This window comes from Glycine soja, chromosome 2 (genome assembly GCF_004193775.1).
Source record: "Glycine soja cultivar W05 chromosome 2, ASM419377v2, whole genome shotgun sequence".
In the NCBI taxonomy this organism is placed as follows: Eukaryota; Viridiplantae; Streptophyta; class Magnoliopsida; order Fabales; family Fabaceae; genus Glycine; species Glycine soja.
This window is the reverse complement of record NC_041003.1, coordinates 42,173,672-42,197,244: the sequence shown is the minus strand read 5'-3', so window position 1 is coordinate 42,197,244 and position 23,573 is coordinate 42,173,672. Positions and strand designations below refer to the sequence as shown.

The window sequence follows — 23,573 nt, the reverse complement described above, 5'->3', positions numbered from 1 at the left end:
AACTTAACTTAATTCAATCTCGTGAATAGTTCCTTATTAACTCAACTCGATTTAAAATTGTAATTATTTTATATACATTTATTTATTCATTTATTTTGTATAATAAAATTAATATGAAAGTATGTAAAATAATTAAATTTGTTATAATTCTATCAATTTAATAATATAAATATAATATTAAATTAATTAAAAATAAATATAAGAATTATATATATATATATATATATATATATATATATATTGAATTGGTTTATGAACTAATCAAATCAAGTTATACATAAGTCAAGTTTAACTCATTTATTTAATGAATTTAACTTTTAACTAGAGTTTAGTTCATTCGATTTATAAACCAATTTCAATGAATTAATTATCGAATTGAGTCTCAAACTATTTTCAAATTGGTTCATATCATTGTTAGCCCTAATCTCATGCATGATGTATACCTTTTAAAGGTTGATTTTTTTTTAGAGACCACTTATATCTTTCATATGAGACAATCCTACTCAAGGTGAATAGGATCACTATGAGTGGTGAAACCTTTTCTTTAAATATTTAATTTATTTCATCATATCCAAAATTTGAATTCAAGTCCATTAATTAAGATATAACAATTTCACATCAGTTAATCTACGTGTCTTTTGTAATGTGAAATTGACTACATTTTTTAAATTTTGAATTTTTTATTTAAGTTAAATTATTAATTTATTTTATGATTTTTTAGATTAATTCATGTATTATATATTTAATATTTTATACAATTGATATGTCTATATAATTAATGTTTTATACAAGTTCATTTATTCATTTTATAATCAATAAAATATATAAATTAAAAATTTATTTATTAATTTTAATTAATACTTTATTTTAGTTTATTTATTTATTAAGAATTATTATTTTTTATTTTGTGTAGTTACATGAACTAATGACATCCACATGACACTGTTTTTAATATTAATGTGAATTAATATTAATTTATATTCAAAACGACTAGGAAATGGTATCGATACAAAAAGATATTACAAAATGGTATCAAGGCTGTAAAGTAGAACTACAAACAATATGAAAGAAAGTTCTATGATTACTCGTAACACTTTTATTTCTTTGCTACTTGTCCCACTAATGTGAATAATAGTTATGATATTTATTTATACATTTTTTGAAGCAATAGCCATGATATTTAAGAAACATTTTATTCTTTATTAGCAATAAGTAACAAATTTTAGGTTATTAAATTTTTTTGTTATACTTTTCTAGAAGTTCTAGTATTATTCTCACCGAAGTAAACTTATAAAAATAGATATAGACTTGAAAATAGTTTTAGTTTAGCCTTTTATTTTATTTTTTAAAAAGATTAATGTTAATCGTTAATTTTTTAGTTTTATTAATGAAAAAAATTTGAATCCACAGTCTCTTTCTTTCTTATATCACCTCTCCCCACCAAACCAACCAATAAAGAGTTTTTTTTATATAAGATTTAATTACTCATTTATTCTCTATATTTTTTTAATTTATTTTGTTTAATCTCTATAATTAATAAGTGAATTTTTTAGTTCATGAAATTAAAAAATTTGAATAACAAGAACCTTTTAAATAAATTTTATAAACTAAAAAATTCACAAATAAATTTAAAAACTATACAAACTAAATCGGTAATTACACCTTTATATATATACCCGCTTTTACAATTACTGAATTATTCCCCGTCATCCGAATTAGTCCCCATCATCTGCCAACATTATTATAATTATTTATTAACAAGTACATAATGGTTATGTCTCTGTTTAGTGTTTACCTTAGAATTAGTGAGGAAAATAAAAATTTATCGTTGGATCTCATAAGTTACGCAACAAAAAAAATTATTAAAAATGCGCATATATCACTATAGTACTCAATGTCATTCACTAATTAATTTTTAATTAAATGAAACCCTCTCAATCCTTCTTAAATAAAACCCTTATAATTCTTTTAAAATAGTAAAACGTTTACCACAATTGACATCTAGTCTTACTATTAAAGCGTGAATCTATAAAAGCACTAGGATGACAAACATAATTCATGGTTTGAATTATCCATCAAATTACCCTTCATTAAAATTAATTCACACAAGTATTCCAAATAAACGCTTACAAGAAACTCCAATAACCTTGAATCCCCAAAGGGAAATGCTATTATCTTTTAGAGAAACAGAGAAAAGACTAGAGGCTTTTGATTATTAACGGACCTATACAAAACAGTGCTAATTTAACTATACATCCAAGCAAACTACAAAAAACACACATATATACACATAAGTACACCCATGTTATACAAAATTTATATACAGTTATGTACAAATTTGAGTACATGATCAAGCATTCAAACAATTACCATATTTACATGAACGAATTGCAAGTTCCAAAAGTCACACTTCAATACAGCTCTCAAATTCAGTCACGATGTTTGGACTCTCGAATCAAAGGAAGAAGAGAGGACAACAGCATTTGCACATCATTCTCAGTGCCAAAGCATCACAACTGCTTTCATACTTGGCCCATATCTGCTCCTCATAGATTTGAATTAACCAAGACTCGACCTTAACCAATCATATTCTGACATCACATCAATGCCTCTTTCTTTTTTTTACAATATTTACATTATACAAATGGTTTATTAGCTAAGGACCACAAAAGAAGATTTTTCTAAGGAAGTGCAGGATCACAATGATGAATGGTTGTGCATCAGGTATTTCTAAGAGAAGAGAGCCAGTCTTCCACAAATTTTTTGCTCTCTGCAGACAAGGGCAGAAAAGACATAAATGTTACAACTCTAGCCCCACCATAAGAAAAAGCAAATCTGAATAAATGTCATAACCAGCCACAAATATATGCACAAAGTCCAAATTAACATTAACCTCACAGGTCACATCACAAGGTATCATACTAGATATAAATCCAAGTACACTCTTAATTATTGCTAATAGGTTTGTTGTTTCCAGCCAACAAAATGGTAAATCTTATTCTAAAGCAAAAAATAATTAATGAATCGCCCCCAAATCATGTTTGCCTCTTATGGTGCTTAAATAAAAATGCAGCAAGATTGTTGAATTCTCTGTTTATCTTTATCTTCTTTTATAACAAAATGAAGCAACTTCCTCTCAGAAAAATAAATTAGATATAACACTAAATGCAAAATGGCATACTTCAGTCTGGTTAGGTCTAAGCAAAAAATTATATCTAGCTAATCTCTTTTTTTAACTAATGCATTCATGTTGGACTTCAGCAGCTGGTGGAACCAATGCCTAAACTGTGTTTTGACAGAAATCAGTATCACATGCTCAAACCCAACAACAATTAAAGACAACCAAACCAACATTTTGAATAGCTTTTACATTTTCAACAATTCAACTAATGTTTATTGTTCAAACCCGAATCCATGCATTTTTCAAATGCTAAATAGCTAACTATCCATTATGCAAAACATAAAGAGAAAATCAAGTTTAAAACAGCGCAAATGTAAACTACAACATGTGTTAATAAAAAAAAAAAAAAACTCACCATCTGAATAACTGTCTGGAAAGTTCCCAACACCCCTCAGTAAATTGCCTTTTGGATCCTCCATTATTCTGCCATAGTCTCGGCCGTAACAGGGAACAATCACAGCAAAACTGTTATCTGTTTCATCATCACTTGGGAAACCAGGTCCGTGAGGCTCTAACCAGCCAATTGACCAGTCAGAATCATCAGATTCGGAACCAGAAACACATCCACCATCAGATGGAACCAGAACAACATCATATTCCCTATCCACCTTCCTCTCCCCCCTACTATGCCATTTGCGCTTCACCTTTCTAGATGAGGACCCCACATTCGCCTGAACCAAAGGAAACCTCAAAACATCCGATTCCCACAAATTTGAATCGGCGGAAGAATTTATAGAAGGCCCATTTGGGATTCTTGGCTCTTGATGCTTTCCACTCCACAACCACCAAGAGAGGTTGGTAAAAGCCACAGACATTTACACAATTTGTGTCAAGTCCTTGCAGCAAAACTCTCAGCAAATGAGCACAGCCTCAAGTTAGGGAAAGCCTATAAAGAACTCAGTTAGCACACCATTTGAAAAATAATGTTGACAACAGAAAATTAGGAAATCCAACGTTTTAAAGAAGAAACTCATCAAAAACAAGCTTATAGAAAAGCACACGAAAAACGAGTTGATGAAGCAATCAAATTCAGAAAATGTTAGGTGCTACTACTTGAATTTCAAGCACTAAAAGCTGGAAGAGTTGAATTTTGCAGCTGCGTTATTCACGTGTTTTCGACCTCAAAAAACAACGATTTACTAGTCATAAAAAAGGGCAATACAAATTATTAGCAAACATGTGTCCTAAAATTTGCTACTAGTTATAAGAAAGGGCAATAGCCACAATACATTTGTATATACACCAAAAAACAAAACCAAAAGACAAACAGTAATCCTAAGTACATTCAACAAAGACACCCATTTTCTCAGCAACCAGAATCAAGAGGAATAAACCCATCTTTGACACATAATTAAAACAATGCCAGATTCAAAACAGAAAAACATTAAAAAGCAAGAACAAAAAATAGCAAAACCTTAAAATAGGCAACACAGACAAATTTCCAACGCGGGCACCATCAAGGTCACCGAACCCATTTTTATCAGGAAAAATTTTCAATTACTCACCCCCCCCCCCCCCCCAAAAAAAAAAAAAAAAAAAGATTACACATTTATTCATTTAACATTTAAACGTTTCAATAAACACACAAAAAACATGTCTTTACTCCAAAATAAGATAAAACAAGGTGAAAAACATAAAACCCAGAAGCCGAAACGACAAAAGTACGAATTTTTTTACAAAGATTCAATCATTCAGAGAATCCACAAACCGCTATTTGAGGGAAAAAAGTGAGAAAAAAAAATGAACAGAGAAACGATATTAATCAATCAGTATTATACCTTAAAGGGGTTAAAACCTCAGAAAGTAAAGTCTCTATTATTCAAAGAATTGTTAATCGGAAACGAAGCTTTCATGAACAATTTTGAGCTTTCAAGGGAAAAAGGGTAGATAGATAGAAATAGAAGAAAAGCCAGAGTCACAATTTCTATACTTTCCAGATACCGTTGGATGATTCATAGTCAAACGTGGGGCGTCCTGAACCGTTTGATCTATCTGACATGTTCCAATAATAATTCACTTGGCATAAACAACACTTGCAAGTTAAAAAGCGCCACGTGGACGATGGAAGAGAACAACATAACAACTGAGAGGTTATGATTCAGTGCAGCCGGTTTCAGAAAAGTAACAGACTGTTGGGTACGTGTGGCCAGCAAAGCTAGTTCTGTCATGTTAATCAAATTTTAGGGAGGAAATCACTAAATTATACTAACAGAATAGATTAGTTCCTATAATTGTAACCAAAAATAAAAAATACTTCCTAAAATTAATAAAATGGTACTGTAAAAAAAAATCAATAAATTGGTAAAATGATTTTTGAAATTGGAAATTATTAATCAATTCAACATCTTGTATGCATCAAATTCATAATGATTAATAAAAAAATAATAATGATCTATGACTCTTAATTAAATGATTTGGATTCTTATCAATAAAAATATATTTTTTAATTAAATCTTATAAAAATATCTTGCCCTCAACAAAAAGTGTATGTATCAAATAATATAGAATGATTTTATTTCATTTATTTTTTTTAACTTAGTTTCACTTCATCGTCATCATTAGTCTCAACTTTAAATTATGAACATGTAATTGTATATTAAAAAAAAATTCATTGATAATAAAAATACACCTAATATTTATTTAAAAAGTTAGAGTTTAATAATCATTTACTTATAATATCAAATTATTTTGACAAATGCTAATTAGTGTGTCTTTACAATATTGGTTAAAAAACTAAAAAAAATTATACATAAAATTATGTTGGTTATGATTTATTTTTTTATGTTCTACTATAATGTTTATACTAAATATCTTATTATTTTATTTTTTTTAACCAATATTCGTAGGACACTGTAACAAGATCCAATTATTTTATACTATCAATCAATTATATATATATGTTTATGAATTTTAATTTTTCTTGGCAAAGGTCAATTTATTTATTATATATGATTATATGACAATTTTTTTATTGGATGAAAAGATAAATAATTTTTACATTATTATTATTGTATAGACTTTTTTTCTCAAAAAAATAGTAATCATTTAAAAATTATTAAAATTATAACAATCAATTAAATTGATATCTAGAATTAAAAAATGAAAAAGATAATTATAAACAATAAATCAGCTTAATTCTTGTATTATTAGCCAGTGCTCTAATCTAAAAATGCTAAAATTCCACATTAAATATCAGACTTTTTTTGGTGAGAGGAACATTAAATACATGACTTGACATCTAACTAGTCTAACTAGTACAAATTACAAAACTACAAATATTAGAATGAGGGAGCACATGGAGCGGAGGAGCAGGGGATCGAAACCCGACGGCGAGGAAACTGCGAAGGAAAAGGTGGCGGTCCAATCTCAAAAGTCGTAGATGTGGTGCTGTGCGTCGGCGCTGAGAAAGTAAATTTGGTTAACTCAAACCGGAATTGGTTTTGCATTTGCGTGGATGTGTGGTTCAAGGAACATTACTTGATTTACCCACATCATGATGATTATGCTTTAAAGCTTATGGTCTTGCATCTCTATTACTCTATGATTAAATTAATGAAAAGAAAAATTAAAGTTAAACGTAGTTCTATTCTATTTAAATGTTGACTTCTTAATAATTTAAATCAGTTTTATTTTAGCTTTGATTATTCGCATTCAGTATGGTCTTTTATTATGTTTTGTTATTGAGTCTTCGGAAAAGTAGTTTTAAACAAAATATGGATTCATGTTTTGTTTGTTTATATAATGAAGACAACGAAATTTGAAGTTAAAACATTATACAAACTTCATACATTCTTCCTTAGTTGACTGACTTAGTTGGTTAAATATAAGTATATGTTTACCCTTCTAAATTCATTTGCCCTTGAAATTATACATGTGAATTTTGACTATATCAGAGTACTTAATGATAAACGAAATCAGATGAAACTAGGAGAAAGTTGATATCATTATTTGAGTTTAGTTATAATAAGTTGATACTATCAAGATTCTTGCTGTTATAATAAGTTTTTCATTCTATTATATATATATATATATATAAGATTTCAGGTAAATTGATTCTCTTCTATTTGACCTCATACCTGAAACTAGGAGAAAGAAAAAGAAAGTAGTGAGATAATAAACAAATTTTGTTCAATTATGTTATACTTTTATGATTTCAAATACTTTAAACTCTATACCATATGTAGAAAAAGAAGAATTCAATGTTGCTTTACATTATTTACTAGTATTTGTTTTGTTGCTAGTTGCTAGTTGTTGGTGGAAAAAAAAATCAAAAGCAAAAGAAGAGAAGTGAGATTTGGTCATAGGGTAGCTAGCAGTAACGGTCCTTGGTCCTCCTTTTTGGTCCAAAATCTGTTCTTTCTGTGTTCTCTTGCTGCGTTGTAGGAGCCAATCAAGTGGCTATCAACAAGCCAAGTCCACATGCTGCCAAATCAAAACTCCAAAGCCAAAACCTATCCACAAAAAACACTTGAGGAGGCTGATTACTAATTCCTCAATTCTCACCCATATCCATTGTGTCAAAAAGCCTAATTTTTTTTAGTACTACACATTATATTTTTGTCTCTGACAAAAGGTCCACAACTTTTTTCTTCTAAAACTAAGGTATTCTGATATAGTTAAAAGTTACTATATTAATATTCATTATGTAGAGATTATTAAAATGAATATTATCTCTTTAAATAATTTTTTTGATCGTACTATCAAAAGAAATTCAATCATCTAAGACCTTGGTGGGCCCACCAATTTCTAACATTAGACACAATTATTATAAATTATTGTTTTTCCTGGAAGTTTATCAATTCCTTTCTCAACCATTCATTTATGAAGATGCATACACAGTTCCTTTTCCGTTTTAAGTTTGTCCAATGAAATGACTTTGTTGGTGTATTTAACATCATGGATCAACCAATTCACATGCGCCACGTGGTTTATGATTGGAACTAGAAATATCACCATCGGACTATTTTATTTATTTATTTGGATCCACGGCCAAACATAATCAGCAATGCTTATTTATTAGAAGATGCTTTATTCATCTAAGGGCAACAACTGTGGAACAACATCTTTCATGTGATGTTCACTTCCTCCCATAATCCAACAATAATAATGCAATACTCTCCTCTCATATTATATTAGTATCCGTTTACAAATTTTAATTTTCTTGATAAAAGTATTTTATCCAACTAGTTAAATAACTTTCAACTACTTTTTAATTCTTTAATAAGAATACTTTCATCAATAAAATAATTTTACCATAATAATTTTAAAAGTATTAAATATTAATTTCTTAAGAAATATGCATTGCCTTAAAAGGCAAATTAAATAAAACAAAAAAAGAAATATTATATTAAAAAAGAGGTAAAAGTATGCAGATGATAGAATACAGAAAAATTGTAGTATTCTCAAACAAAATAGTAGTTATACTTTCTTTATTATATGCATGTCAGTAATAAATGCAATTGCCATACTTAATTTGTGGGCCTTCTCTTTTATGTTTCCATTCAATTTTAGGATTTAAGTATTAAAAAACAAAACAAAAATAACAATTAATTTTTCTTTTGACATTTTCTTCTATTTTGAATAGAGCTGTCAAATGGATAAGATGAAATCATTTAATGACATAAATCTCTTTTATCATTTTTTTATTTATGAAAGTAAAATTTAATATTTTTTTATTCTATTATAATTATCGTGTAAGGAAAAAAATTGACATTTTAGTTTTTTAATGTAATATTAATTACTTTTTAAAATTATATCCCTTATATATTAATGATGAATTTCAAAATTTAGAAATAAATTAATGATGATGTAAGATTAATTTTGTAATATTAGCGTTCTCTATTATTTATTTATTATCTTATATTGATTTATGTAAAAAAATCTGAAATAATAATTATTTTGGGACGGAGAAAACACCTTGTTTAAGACAAGTTTGCGGAGGAAATACTTGTTCAAGTGCCAAGCTTGTACTTATATTTCAATATCATTGGTTACAATAAAAAATGAGCTCAATATCTCCATCAAAATTTAAAAATTACAAGACATATAAGAGAATTTTGATGTCTTGTAAATTTGCAAACTTGATTTTAGTCCTCTTTTATTCTTTTTTATTCTTTTAATTTCTTATAAATGTTTAAACTGTTTTTGAAACGATTTATACCACGACTTAATATATGTATCATACATTTAAATATATCATGCCATATACCGTCACACATACATGGCATACACTTAATATAAGTTTTATATATGTCCTTTTGGGGAACATTTGATTAAAAAAAATTATACATACATAATTTGGTTTCATTTAATAAGAAGAGAGAGAATAAATTCACACTTTAAAATTTTAAGTAATTTAAATGTGACCTAGTAAGAATGTAATTATGTATTGATTTTTAGATAAATATCCTCAATTTATCATGATAGTTATATAAAAGGATAAGACTTAGATATACATATCTTTTATGTTATTATTTAATTAATATTAAAGTTTTGTTTTAATATTCTATACTTATTTTTAATATTGACTTTTATTATAAATTGTCATGTTAAAATTCTAATTTGAATTACAAAAGAACATCAGCAAACTTATGGTATTATACCTAAATTTTGTGTTATATACAAATATAATTAGGATGAACATATATGTTAGATAAGGTGTAAAGGCATATATCACAAGAAGGAGGGTTGAATTGTGATTTTAAAACTTTTGAAGTTTTTTGAAAATATTTTTTTTTTCATCTAATAAAATTTCATAAATAATATATAACAGATCTTTAAAAACACTAGATGGAAAAATATTTTCGCAGAACACAATATATCTTTCAAAAACTAAAAGTAAATTCACACCATTGGTCATATAAGGCAAAAAGAAAGCAAATAAATATCATATGTGAAAATTTATATTGGTTTGTCTATACCACCTACATCCAATTCTTGACAAACCACCAAGTTTCATTAACTTTTCACAAGTTACAAGTATTAATTGTTTACTAGTTCTACAAATCAAGTTCCACATCAAGTTTGATGGCAACCCAGTATTCTTTATCGTATCATGTCACTACTAGCTCTAAAAAAATCAAAGGAGATTTGTTGTTTAAATTTGCTCATTGATTAAATCTATACGTCACATGTGAATAAACAGTAAGCACTTAGTCTTTTCTCTCAATATATTCTAAGTGTTTTAAGAGCTTTTGATCTTTACAATCAATACACAAAAAGTGTTTTTACATAAAGAATGAAAAAATATTTGTGCACAATGTTTATGTCTTCTTCTTTAAAGCTTCTAGTATTTATAGTCTTCATTTTGAAGTATTTGTTGTCTCACAACGGTTGGATTTTTCACTTGATCTTATCTAATGATAATGGTCGTTGGGGACATTTAATGCTTACATTAAATACATGTTCCTTCTTCGTAGTGAATTCACTCTTATTGGCTTTCATGTTTTGCACTTTATCATAAAGTCATTCCTTGTTCGTCATAGTAGGTGTGCATAGCCAGAACACGTCTTTTGATAAAGATTCATATTTTTAAATCTTGGATTTCATTTATTCTTCATAAGATTTCGACAGATACCCAGAGAATATTTTTACAAAACGGATCTTAGACATAGAATATTAAATGAATATCTTTAATGTCACTCTTAAATATTGTATAAGATGATAGCTTAAACTTGCTAACATTTGAACATTTTGACGCAAACTTGTATAACATAATCTGATAACGCATGAGACGTAGCTTTTAACATTTATATTTATTTGTATCTACTCAAAATTATTATGAGTCATAATTTGTCTTAAGATATAAATATTTTTTTCACTTAACAGGAGGTTTCCCTCCCATGTAAAATAATTTACCAATTTAATATTTGTACAATTTAGTCTTCAAAAGTCTAAAGTTGCTCACTTTTTAGCTCATTTGTTAACATTTATTAATAGAGGAACTGAAAAAAATATACTCAAAGATTAAAAACAAGTAATTTTAATATTTTTAAGACTAAATTGTACAAAGACATATATTTAAGAACCAAAGGTAAATAACTTCCACTTCAAGAGAATAATTGTGAGTTAACTCTGTTTTTTATTGTGAGTTTGGGTTCATGAAACCGGATAAATTCCTTTAAGATTAGGCTTGTGGTTGAACAGATAAAAAAAAACTGATAAGTAATGGGACTTTATTTTTTTGTGAAATTCCTGTGATAATTATTTAAATTATGAAATAGATGATGTTTATTGTTGATTTATTTGTAATATTATAATCCTTCTATATTATAATAAGTGTCATTTTAATTTTTTTATATAAACTAAGAAAAAAATAGTAAATAAACCAAACAGTGTGATAATTATACAAAATTAACCTTATTATCATGAATTTATTTATATTTTTTTTGTTGCTCATCAATAATATTATTAGGAGTATATATAAAAAATATTTAATATTATATTAAAAAAATAGTACTTATTTTGACATTTTTTTACACGATATTTATTACGGATTAGAGGAAGTATTTGTTTGTGTACATCTAATTTGTTTTTTTGTGTGAAAGTGACAATCATATTGTTTGTAGGGACAACATGGGAGCACAATGGATATCAACCACTCGAAAAAAGAAAACCTTCCACCTCAGCTGCTGCATAGGATATTGGGTAAATTGAGGATGGTGCAAGTGTGCTAAGCTACTCATAATGGGTAAATTGAAAAGGGTGCAAGTGTATTAAGTTAATTACTATCTTTGAGTTACAACTTTTTCAAAAAGGTGCTCTTTGCCTAGCCATCATCAACTCCAACATCTTAATAGCTATCCCCACACCTTTGACCCACAGAACATAACTTACCATATTAGAATCTCTGCCTCACCACCACGGATTAGTGTCCTTCGCACTTCCATCCTTCAGCATCCACCCATTGCGTCACAAAACCTTACCCTACCTTGCAAGGATACCAATTTTTTCTGAAATTATAAGATTGATTTAATGATTAAAGAAAAAAAAAGAGAGAAAGAAGTCATAAATTCAAAATTTTCCCACTAATAAAAATTAACAAACTAATATTTAATATTTATAATTTAATTTTTAGATTTTGGACGAAGAGACAGTGAGAGTTTTTTATTATAATTTAATGTATAATTATAATATTTTAACGTGTTGTTAACTTGTTATCGTTTTATTTAATGTGTCTTGACACATCACTTTTGTATCCACGTCCACAAAAGATTTACTCTCAAATGTGATCTACTGATCTTAACTTGAATGATTTCTATAACATGATGCCCAACAACTTTTAGGAAGGCATGATTTTATCAACCAATGAAATCAATCCTTAATGTATTAAGGAATATTAGTAACACTTTTTTTTGGCATTCTTTTGAAAATATTGATAGATAAAATTTATGTGGATCTTGTTAAATAACCTGGTCCAACTACTTTAAAAAAAAAACCGTCCAACAATATATTTAAAAAGAAAATTTACGATGACAGTCACAGACACAATGATTTTAGATTTCTTGTAGCAATAAAAACCTAATAAATTTTTTTATAAGAATAACAGCAAAATGTACTCATTTTATAGTAACTAAAAACATTTAAGATTAGAATTATCAATATTTCCTGAGATATTTTTATAAATTATATGCAACGTCATACTCACAGTGCCATACATATATAGAAATTAAACTCCACAGACTCATGCAAATGATAAAGATTAATGAGGGAAACAATTTTTCCCACTGAACAACTCAAAATGCCGATCATAGATACAACGTATGCCGAGATCAAGTGATTAACACCAGCACAGAATCCTTTGGATAAACCATATCTTACAAGCAAAAAAGGAAGCCAAATAATTTTTGTCTACTGAAGACAACCGTAGATTAATGATTGATACACAACTCTAGACACCAGATACACCAAGTGCCTCTTATATCTTCAACAGATACCCGATAAGAATATGGTAACAGCATGCGTCTTAAATCATGGTCTTTGCTTTTAAGAGGGTAAAAAGTAAGAAATGGACGCGAGATTAACGTCCATTGTTCTCTTTCTCAAGTGTTCTTTTTTGTTTCACCGGAGTTCTAGCTTCTATGACTTCAGACTCCTTATTGACAGGCTCATCTGGCTTACTAGCATTCATGTCCCCCAGAGGAAGGCCACCGCCATTTGGTGACTTTCGCATAGCTCGTGGTAATTTCATCCAACGATCTGTCTCAATTACACTTTTCTCTACTTTTGGAGCAAGCGGCGCATTTTCAGGTCTAGATGATTGAATTTTCTGTGGTATGTTCATAGATACATTCGCTTCACTAATGCTATTATTTTCTTTCTTGGGAACTTCAGAATTATCTGACTGTGAGAAAGGTGGAGTATCAGGAACAACAACGTTTGTGGTGAGCACTGGGACTGGGACTGTGGACTTATTTCTCTTCTTCGCCCATTTCCTTCTTTGATTAGCATTCTGAGCATTTGATTTAGCCTGCTAAAACAAACAGATCATCTTAGACCCAGCACAAGCACAAGACTAAACACAACATGGGAGTAAGTAATCTTAACTGCATCCAGTTCACATGTAATGATAAAAATAAATAAATGATTTAAGTACATGAAATTTTCCTAAATTTTTCCTATGCAGAGACAGAGAGAGGTTTGATTAGATCATTTATTTAGGGACTTCCCTTTTCAAAGAATGACTGACACGCACCAGTGTATTTCCAATATCTGAAAGAGGCTTTCTTGGCCCATGATCACTGTGCACCTCAGCAGGCCCCTCAACCAGTGCACCCTGAAGCAACTCAGCACCTTGAGCAACAAGAAGCCGATCTTTGTCTGCTTCGTCAATACTGGAATCATTACCAGCCCCTTCAACTTGTGCCTCATTTGAGACTGATGATCTGTTGGCACACTTGGATGCTAGGCAACCACAAGAACTCCCACAAGTGCCACCCAGAGTTCTGCATTTGCATTTATTTGTCTTGCATGACGAAGATTTACTACAAGAGCAGCAGATATCTGATGCAGTTTCCCCAGAAGCACCTCCAACTCCTTCTGTTGAATTATCTTTTACATCTTCTGAACTGATATTTGACTGATTGTTTTCCATGCTTACATGTCTGCTTCTAGATTTTCTTTTCCTAACGTGAATTTTTTCTGATGCTACCCATTCATCATCAGTTGCATCTGCAACATAATCATCTGTTTCTGTATCTGATACTGATAAATCCATATCCTCCAGTAAAATTGTAGATCGCCGATTTTCCTAAATGAAAACCAAATGATCATTAACTAGAGTACCAAAAAAAAGTAATTTGTCATGAGATAATAATCATTTGTAGGCATATTAAGAGATCTAGTGATATGCAAGAGAACTACCATCTTGCGCAAGTCATACTTATGTCCTCCATTTATGTCAGCATACACTGAATCACCCACAGATTCTGAATATCTCTTTGCACTCTGCCATAAGTTTATATAATATGGTTAAAAACAGAGAAAGAAAAGAAGTTACCAATTAATTGGATAATCAAAGTTGCAAAAACAAGGACCAATATTTCTTCAATTTTATAAACTGCAACTTAAATTTGGAAAGGAGAAAATTTTTAAGTTTCATTATATCAGTAAATTTTAAGTTATACACAAAATTTATTTCTCAAGATTAATCTGGATTAAGTGGAGCTCTCGATACTAACCAGCAATTTCAACTGATGAATAAGTTCAGACTTCTGCATTTCCAACTGTCGAAGTGAACAGCTCAACCTTACTACTTTTTCCTTTAGATCTCTTATTTCCATGTCCTTCTCTCTGCAGGTAACTTCTTTATCTCGCAATGAACACCTGAAATATAGAAAGGCATAGACAAAGATTCAGTCATTCATCACAACATGGACCATAAATTTTGTTTGCAGATAAAGCTACTCTACCTGGAGGAAGATGCCAGATTGAACAAATGATTCATCAAATTCTTGGCTTCAGGAAGGGAACGGACTTGGTTCCAACGTCCCTTGCCACTGAAAACCCGTTCCCGCTCTTCTGCCTCTGACAAATGAGATGCCATTGACAGCAATGTTGTAGAAGAAGTAGCAATCATTTTTTCAAGGGCAAATATCCTTGAATTTCTTGCACCCGGAGACATTGATGCAAGGCCAGCACTAGATTAGCAATCCAAGCAAGCAGATGTTGTCAATTATAGATTTCCAAATACAAGATTGTACAATAAATAAAATGGATGAGGTAAACTCTAATAAAATGGCTGAGGCAAGCAGATCTTTTTCACCTTGAATTGTTAAGCTTCATCATATCTGCTTCTTCCTTTAATCTTGCAATCTCGTTGGCCATTTTAGCCCTCCTGTAAAGTATAGTTTGTGAGGAAAACTCTAATATAAGAATGACATCTACTTGTGTATATTATCAAGACATTTAAGCCATGATAATCAGTAAACTGGTTCCAGTTTTCACATCTTTTTGAATTTGAATCATAGAGAAAACATAGGTGAGCAAACTTTGCATACAAAATGAAATAAATATAAATATATAAAATTGATTTCATCCAACAGTATCTCTCTAATCCATACTTCAATTTAGAAATGAAATTAACATAGAAGTAAGTTGCCTTTCAGAGGTCCAAGCCTTCAACATATTATTCAAACTAACGCTCATAGATTTTTTATCGGTAAAACAACCTACACAATCTAAAGTTTTCAGATGAAGAATCTAAATGTAAAAAGAGGAACATACTCTTCCATTTGACGCTCATGTGCTGAACGTACTTCATGCACTCGGACAGTGACCTCAAGTTCATGCTCAATTGCCTGCATCAAAGCCTTCAAAATAGAAACACACATGTCAAGCAGAAGCACTATTAAAACACAAAGACATCCTCCGCAAAATAGCATGATGGAATTATGATATATTACAAAGGGTAGAATATTTAGCAACATCGAGCATTAATCATTGCTAAGGAAACAATGAAGTCCTTGTGATTCACAGGCATAGAAACAGAAATACCTGAATTCCTGGACCATTCCCACCTGCAGCACCTGTGTATAAAGAAAGAATTGCCAGTTACTAATTAATAAGTTCACAAAATAGGGAAAATTGCATGGCACGGTAAATCTCTTAACCCGTACTTTCACGTGAAGTCTTTCTAGATTCCAAAAGTTCTTTCAGCCTTTTTGTAGCCAAGGTAGCTTCTTCTGTCTTCCTTTGCAATACCTGTAATGAAATCGTAAATAATGGGAAAAACCAGTACCAAATAAGACCCCAAAAGCAAGTTATTTTAACAGCTTATGCATCTCATAACCCGTACTTACCATCTTTTGCCTCTGATTCAACGCTAACAGCTTATGCATCTCATATTCATTCCTTCTTCCTTCTTTTTTAAGCTGAAAATTACACAAGATAAGTATTAGAAGATTCACTAGTAACTGATCAATTTTTCATGTTAGACACTACAGGTCATTCCTTATATGCAAGAGGTCAGCAAATAACCAAAGTGTACCTAACAAAACATAAAAGAGATAATATTATGAAATCATTATCGATTGGAAAAAAGAATGCCAAAGAATGATTTCCCTCCATACAATTACAGAAGAATGAAGTAATAAAATTAAAGGGATATTTAGTAAAAAGCTAAAGAAAATTATGCAATGCTGAATTTACCTGGAGAACTTCTTTCTCGCGTGAAGCTTTCCATAACCTGAATTGTTCTGATTCCTGTTTAATTTTATGTTGCAATTGAACCTGAAGAAGAAAAATTGTCAGTCATGACTCTAACGGGAAAGAAAAACAAAACACAGCTTTCTGCTTCAAACTGAGTATAAGAAGTTCCATTAGTAGGATCATTTCACCTTATGAGATTTAATTCTCTGGATCTCATCCTGTAGTCGTTTTGCAGCCTCATCACTTTTATGTTTTTGTCTCAACAGTTGAGCCTGAGATTCTTGTTTCTTCTTCAGCACAGAGACCTGGAAAGCAAATAATCAGTTTAGAACATTGAGTGGCCATTATTGAGAGTTAAGACATTCCAGATAATAAGTGCACCTGTGCTTCAAGAGCATTTAACTTTTGAAGATATTCCTCCTTTAACTTTTGAGCACCGTCATCAGAAGTGGATGAAATATTTGCAAGATTGTACTTAAGTTCCTCGATTTCTTTCTATAAAGAATAGGAACAGAGTTATAAAGGGAACAATTTAAATGCAATATAATTCAAGATAACACAAGATCAAATACCTGCAAAAATTTCTTCTCTTGTTCTAACTCAAGAACTTTCTTTTCATAATGATGCTTAAGAACTGAAGTATCAGCATTATTAAACATCTTCATTTCAGCCTTCAACAACCAAAAAAAAAGTATAAAAAGCATTCGACAGTAAAACATGCTTGAGAATCAATACTAAACATGGAATAAAATGCATATCCATCCAATATCTTGCAAATTTATCTAATTTGATAAAGATACTAGCAAATGACAACTTGATAAAATGCATATCCAATGTCTTCACGAGTTTGAAGCTATTACCTCCTTTTGTTCAAGTTTCTTATCCAATTCTTTGAGCTCCCTATCCAACTTTTCTTGAAGAGAAGAGTGTTCTATCTCCTTTGCATGATCTTCCATGTCATCTGCAAACAAGGTTGCACAATGTTAAAAAAATTATATTGATATTCAGGAAAAAAAATACCAATTTAAAGTGATAGCAAAAACGCAAATAAAAAATAAAAAAATTTGGGTATTAAGAAGCCTAAATGCTGCTGCTAAGTCTAGCTTTGAGAAATCAATTCATCGTCTAATAAATTTGATGCACTAGTCTCAACCATAACAAATTTGTCAAGAATAATATTGTTAACATCAGCCACAAGGTTATCAATCAAATGAATGATACACTGTACAACAATACATAATACATAAAAACTACTTCCAAAACTCTACCTGTTATGTCCACTGATTTGGCATCACAATCAGAAGAATATTCATTACCACTTGCAAATAACACATTCTTTGACCGGAATCCACTATCATCTGAATCAACCCAGTCAACATGTCTAGATTTTGCATTCAAATTTTTCAAACGCTGCAATTCACCTTCCAGATCTTGGATCTTTGACACATAAGATTTCACGAGGTCATAATCCTAAAAACAATTTCAGACCATGAGTTAGTGGTGGATTGCTTCATCAGAAAATTGTAGTTATGCATTAGCAATGACTTGATGAGTTCAAACCTGATTTGAATTTGAGTCAATTTCATCCCAAGATTTACCATTTCGAATTGATTCAATTTTCATGATCAGTTGATCCTTTTCAACCTAAATTCAACACCTTGAGTGAGACCAGCACAAATATTGGAAGCAACTAACATTTATTTTTTGGTAAAACACCCAATGTTCTATTAGAATTGAGAACATAAAGGATTGGAGAAAGACCTGAGCATCACAAGCACGTTGTGCTAAACTCTCACAAGTTACTCGGCGTTCTTGAAGCTCCCGCTGTAGCTCTTCATTGCTTGCTTCAAGTAAGGATATTTTGTGTTTAAGAATCTAAGGGGGAAAAAAGGACATTAGAAACCTATACCCAATAAATGAGGGATCAACTTCAGAAACTTCCAAAAATAATGACGTACCTGAAGTTCCTCAAATGCCCCACCAGCATCACCTCTGTATAATAGAAGCTCAGACTGCAATTGCTCAATCTGACTTCGCATTCTCTGCATCTGAGCTCCCACTGGATCACGATTGATCTTAAAAGAAGAAAATTTAAAACCATCAAATGCAAAAAACATGAACGATTGTCACACAATTTAAGAAAAAAAGCAACAAAGCAAAACAAAACATCGAGAACACTAATATAAAGCACTTACAACTGCTTTGTTCTGAATGTTACGAGCACGGTTAGCATACTTCAGAGTGTTCAATGTCTCTTCAGCATTGGTGTCAGCAGGACTAACACATGCTGCAGCATTACAAACAGATTAGACATGATACATGTGTATTAAAAAGTGTAATTTTTTAAAATCCACCTAGCAAGTTCAGTACCTATCATGACGGTTTTGCTGTTTCCTCCAAGAGAATCCTACGTATTCATTAACCAATTCCATGTCAAGATAAAATAATATGAATCCATGATGTAGATATTTCAAAAGTAAACACAACAATTAAAACTATTATCACATTTTCAGTGATAATGAATTTTGAAAACAAGTTTCAAGATAGGAGTTGCAATATAAATCCCACAAGACACTCAGTTCAGAAGCTCTGATGGTATTTCAAACAAACAATAATAGCCACACTTCCTTTCCGAACAATACTTTTAAAATAGAGTCAAAGAAGCTATCAGCTATGGAGTGAGATACAGAAAGAATCATACATATTTTATGCAGAGCTGTTCAAGATAAGTACAAGTATACTAGATGTAATGCTTTAACAAATACTGTGCAAACCTGTAGTAGCCTTGTTAATTTGCTATCGCGATATGGCACATGGCCACCTTCTTTTCGCTTTCTTTCATCTCCCAGTGCACTTATAACATTCCCAAGAGCTAATAAACCCTTATTGATATGAATGCCTTGACAATGGAAAAACAAACAGATCAATTAATAACTTAAAAAATTATATTTATAAAACTCAGCAAGCAGGGCAATGTAAGATTTTCAAAATTCTATTATGATTGTGAAAATATTATATATAATATATTAAAGAACAATTTTTTTGTATTTATTCTATTCCTTTTCTTATCAATAATATGTCCTATCACAAACAACAGGAATACCTTCTTTTAAACGCATGCCATCTGCACCGGTTCTTTTTGCACGCTCAGAACCAGCAAGGTCTACCAAATGTAGTTTTGCACACAAGACATCATCACCATTCTTTTGCTCCATAGTGATTGTGAATATAGCATGTGACCGACTAGGCAGAGCACACAAACCACACAGTCATCACACTTTAAAGCAATTTTCCAGTTCAGTAGGGGGAAAGATACATCATGTGTAAAGTTTAATTTTAATATGCATTATAATATATTAGAGTCAACATTATCAAACCAAACAATAAAAAATTACTCATTAAAAAAAATGACACTGCAAACTTGATTATAGCAATTTTACCTTGATTGACTGTTCATGTTTGTACTCCCTGTGGCACGTGAAAGTGAACCTCGAGAAAGATAAGATGACATTTCTTCTTTAGTCTTAACTTCAGCCTCAGTCACACCAGCCAGTGTTATTCCCCCATTCACTGTTTCTCTAATCTGTATGGGAACTCTGCTGGGCGCTGCAGGCTTCGCAGTAGAAGCCATATCTCCTCTGGCAGAATTGGGATCGAGCAAATCGAATACCTCTTCCTTGAATATCTGTCATCATAATATAGAAGTTCAATAATTCACCAAAAAAGAATATAGCAGTTCAAACTTCCATGTTTCAAAAGCTCAATTTCAATTACAGAGAGAATTCATCAAACATTATTGTTTACCTCGATAAAAGATACCCTAATCAAAAACTCTGAGGATTCCTTCATAGTCTGAACCCTCTTGAATATTGTCTCCATCACCTTGGGTATAATTCCACCGGCATTGTCCTCTCCCGTGTAATTGGTGCCCATGGTGTATGTCTTCCCAGATCCAGTCTGTGGACAAAAAACCCAGTTAATGCAGACAAAATACAACAAAACAAAGTTTCTGAAATACTAGTATATTTTTTCTAATCATTAAAGTCTAAACCATATGCGAAAACTATACCTGTCCATAAGCGAGAACAGTTGCATTATAGCCATGGAAAAGTGCATCTACGAGTGGAGCTACACAATCATCATATATTGCAGACGACGGAGATCCCGAGCTATAAACATAGTCATAAGTGAAAGCATGCGACCCAATTTGCACCTACACAGCATCCAACAACAATTATAAATCAATATCACATATTCAATATAAATTTCAACATGCACAAAATAAAAAAGAGCATAAATCAGATCAAATGCAACACGAACAGAGCATAGATTCAAACAGAAAACACACCTGAGGTTCACCGGGAACCACGGAGATGCAATCGGTGCATCCAAGCATAAGCTCCGACGTAATCAAAGGCCGAACGTTGACGGCAACTCGAACACACTGCGCCGAATCGGAATTTTCCATCTCCAACCAATCCGAATCAGCCTCGAGGCTGGAAACCCTAAAATCCAATCAAAACGCAGAAATTAAATCAAATGACGTCGTTTAGAGTTGCATTGCGCTCGAAACTCAATGTTTTTTTTTCAATCTCGCATAACAGCGAATGATTGAGAGAGAGAGAGAGAGAAAAAAAAAGCGTCGAGCGTTGAAGCTGGTGAAGTTTCGAAATGGAATTTGGAGTGTGAACTTGCTTACCTACTGCGAGAAAGAGGAACGAAGGGAGGGAACGACGGAGTAAGAGAGAAAAGAAAGAAGTGAAAGAGAAGACTGTGAGAGGAAAATAAGAAGAAGGAAGGGTTCTAAGTTTTGAACAGAGAAGAGAGGGTAGTAAGCAGCAATTTTGAATGTGGATGTGTTGGGTTAGATTAAAGTGGATTTGAGAAAACAGCGCTCAGGTCCGAAATTCAAATGGGAAATTTTGTCACGCGCGTGTCACGTGTCCCGACGAATCTCAATGAAAAACTCTAACGGCCACAATAGGGAAACCCCACCCAAAATTGGATAATTATTTAAAGCATACTCCATTAATGCCTTTTGCTCAAATGTGCTCAACCCACACAGCTTGTATAAATTTTTAGTTTAAGGATCATTTTTTTTTAATGCTAACGAATTTCTTTTATGCTGACGATCATTAATGTCTTTGGCTAAAGTACTTTGTTCTTTTTTCACCACAATGAATACAAAAAATAATTGGTTTTATTTATCTAAATTATTTCATGGCAAATGTTAAGAGAGTAAAAGAGAAAAATATTTTATTAAGAGGCAGAAAAAATGTGTTCACCTAGTATATATGGATGTGTTTGGTTAAGAGGAAAAAATAATATTAAAATAAGAAATTATGTGGACCTTATGTGAATCTAATATTTTCTATTGTACATTTTAATTTAAATACCTGCACATTCAATTCAAAGAGAAATTGTAGTAATTGCATATTTATATTGTGTAACTGTATATTATCAATTCAATATGACATCTCTTTTCAATATTCTTACTCTCAAATTTTTTTCTTATTTCTGCATTGGAATCTTTCTCTCAAAAGACAACGAAATAACTTTTTGTTTCAAATTTGTTCCTCTTTTTAATTATCAGGTACATGTCCATGTGTTTTTTTCTATATTTTCAATCCTTTCTATTTTGCTTAAAATTTAAATTATGTTTGCTTGGTCTAATGTAAACCTTTCACTTCAGAGTGGTTCTTCATCTTTCATCTTTCTATTTTCAACATTTTGCATGGTTTATTTAGATGGAAAATATTTCAACTAATTTCTTTGTATATTTTTCTTTTTACTTTGTGTTTTTAAGCGTTTTTCACACACTTATTTTGGCTTATTGGATTTGTTTTACTGATCATTTCAATAATAGGCATGTATGACAATTTTAGTAATGTGAGCGTGGGAGCGTGTGGTTAATTTTTTTTATCTCTTATTTTATTTTTTGTATGGTCCCATATTATATTGTTCCACATTAATTTGGTCTAATATCAACCTTTCACTTGAATATTTATTTTTTTTTCTCTTATTGGCATTGAAATTTGTGATCCTCTTTTCACTTCTTTTCTATTTCAAATTGGTTCTTCATCCTTCATTTTTCTCTTTTCAACACTTTGCATGGTTTATTCAGATGTAAAATGTTTCAACTAATTTTTTTTCTTTTTTATTTGTCTTTTTATGCATTTTCCATGCACTTTACTTTGACTTATTTGATTTGACCATTTCAATAATAGGCATGCGTGACAATTTTAGTAATGAGAGCATGCGGTTAATTAATTTTTTTTTTGTCTCTCTCATTTTTGTTACTTTTCAATTGTCCCATATTGTGTGAATGTTTTGTTTGAATTTTGATTTAGAGGTATATTGCTTGCACATGAATCATTTAAATCAAATTGAACAAAAGATATTGAGAGGCTTTTGGAGATATGAAGTTCAGCAAATCATCTTTTCACAAGTAACAAAAAAAAAAAAGTTGAACCAGAAAAGTTTAACTACTTAATCCATTTCTTGCTTTCACTTGCTTTATATGTTTTTTTCTTTCTTCATCTCATGAATTTTTTATTCCTCTTTGCAATATCACTTGCAATTTAGGTATATATAGTAATAAATGTATTTTAGTTTTATTACTAACTCATAAGAATAAATATAATTTCCACTTTGGAATCCATTAATTGAGTCTCATTAAAAGCATTATATATATGTTTATAAATAAATTTTAAATTATTTTTTTTAAAAAAATCAAATCCTAAAA

At 30.7% G+C, this 23,573-nt stretch overlaps 2 protein-coding genes and 2 long non-coding RNA genes across 4 annotated transcripts; 2 read left to right on the top strand and 2 right to left on the bottom strand.

Annotated features, from left to right (window-relative positions):
• Positions 1–2,090: 2,090 nt before the first annotated feature.
• LOC114395458 lies at positions 2,091–5,085 on the bottom strand. Its single transcript, XM_028357249.1, has 3 exons — positions 4,960–5,085; positions 3,537–4,067; positions 2,091–2,770 (listed from the first exon to the last, which is right to left on the bottom strand). The coding sequence occupies exons 2-3, from the start codon at positions 3,994–3,996 to the stop codon at positions 2,721–2,723; spliced, it is 510 nt and encodes a 169-aa protein (XP_028213050.1). The 5' UTR covers positions 3,997–4,067; positions 4,960–5,085; the 3' UTR covers positions 2,091–2,720.
• Positions 5,086–12,844: 7,759 nt separating this feature from the next.
• On the bottom strand, positions 12,845–21,672 carry LOC114395436 (kinesin-like protein KIN-4C). Its single transcript, XM_028357222.1, has 28 exons — positions 21,528–21,672; positions 21,177–21,333; positions 20,898–21,041; positions 20,633–20,785; positions 20,269–20,513; positions 19,932–20,071; positions 19,603–19,727; positions 19,199–19,235; positions 19,024–19,115; positions 18,787–18,903; positions 18,590–18,703; positions 18,389–18,472; positions 18,097–18,298; positions 17,689–17,789; positions 17,401–17,499; positions 17,210–17,323; positions 17,017–17,133; positions 16,829–16,909; positions 16,480–16,551; positions 16,297–16,381; positions 16,175–16,206; positions 15,905–15,990; positions 15,444–15,515; positions 15,091–15,318; positions 14,860–15,004; positions 14,543–14,626; positions 13,875–14,429; positions 12,845–13,649 (listed from the first exon to the last, which is right to left on the bottom strand). Exons 2-28 carry the CDS (start codon positions 21,294–21,296, stop codon positions 13,200–13,202), a joined length of 3,894 nt encoding a protein of 1,297 aa, XP_028213023.1. The 5' UTR covers positions 21,297–21,333; positions 21,528–21,672; the 3' UTR covers positions 12,845–13,199.
• LOC114395446 lies at positions 13,288–13,946 on the top strand. Its single transcript, XR_003663020.1, has 3 exons — positions 13,288–13,429; positions 13,514–13,711; positions 13,806–13,946. It is a non-coding gene; the product is annotated as an uncharacterized LOC114395446 (long non-coding RNA).
• On the top strand, positions 14,624–15,574 carry LOC114395451. The gene is made up of 2 exons (XR_003663023.1): positions 14,624–14,977; positions 15,076–15,574. It is a non-coding gene; the product is annotated as an uncharacterized LOC114395451 (long non-coding RNA).
• Positions 21,673–23,573: the final 1,901 nt, after the last annotated feature.

Bases quoted from the DNA above. Each gene is read 5' to 3' on its own strand.
- LOC114395458 (XM_028357249.1), bottom strand. From the start codon at position 3,996: ATGTCTGTGGCTTTTACCAACCTCTCTTGGTGGTTGTGGAGTGGAAAG. The intron at 2,771-3,536 runs GTGAGTTTTTTT...CCTTGTCTGCAG, and splicing joins TCCAGACAGTTATTCAGATG to AGAGCAAAAAATTTGTGGAA.
- LOC114395436 (XM_028357222.1), bottom strand. From the start codon at position 21,296: ATGGAAAATTCCGATTCGGCGCAGTGTGTTCGAGTTGCCGTCAACGTT. The intron at 16,382-16,479 runs GTAAGTACGGGT...ATTTCATTACAG, and splicing joins TGAATCAGAGGCAAAAGATG to GTATTGCAAAGGAAGACAGA. The intron at 15,991-16,174 runs GTATTTCTGTTT...TCTATTTTGAAG, and splicing joins GGAATGGTCCAGGAATTCAG to GCTTTGATGCAGGCAATTGA.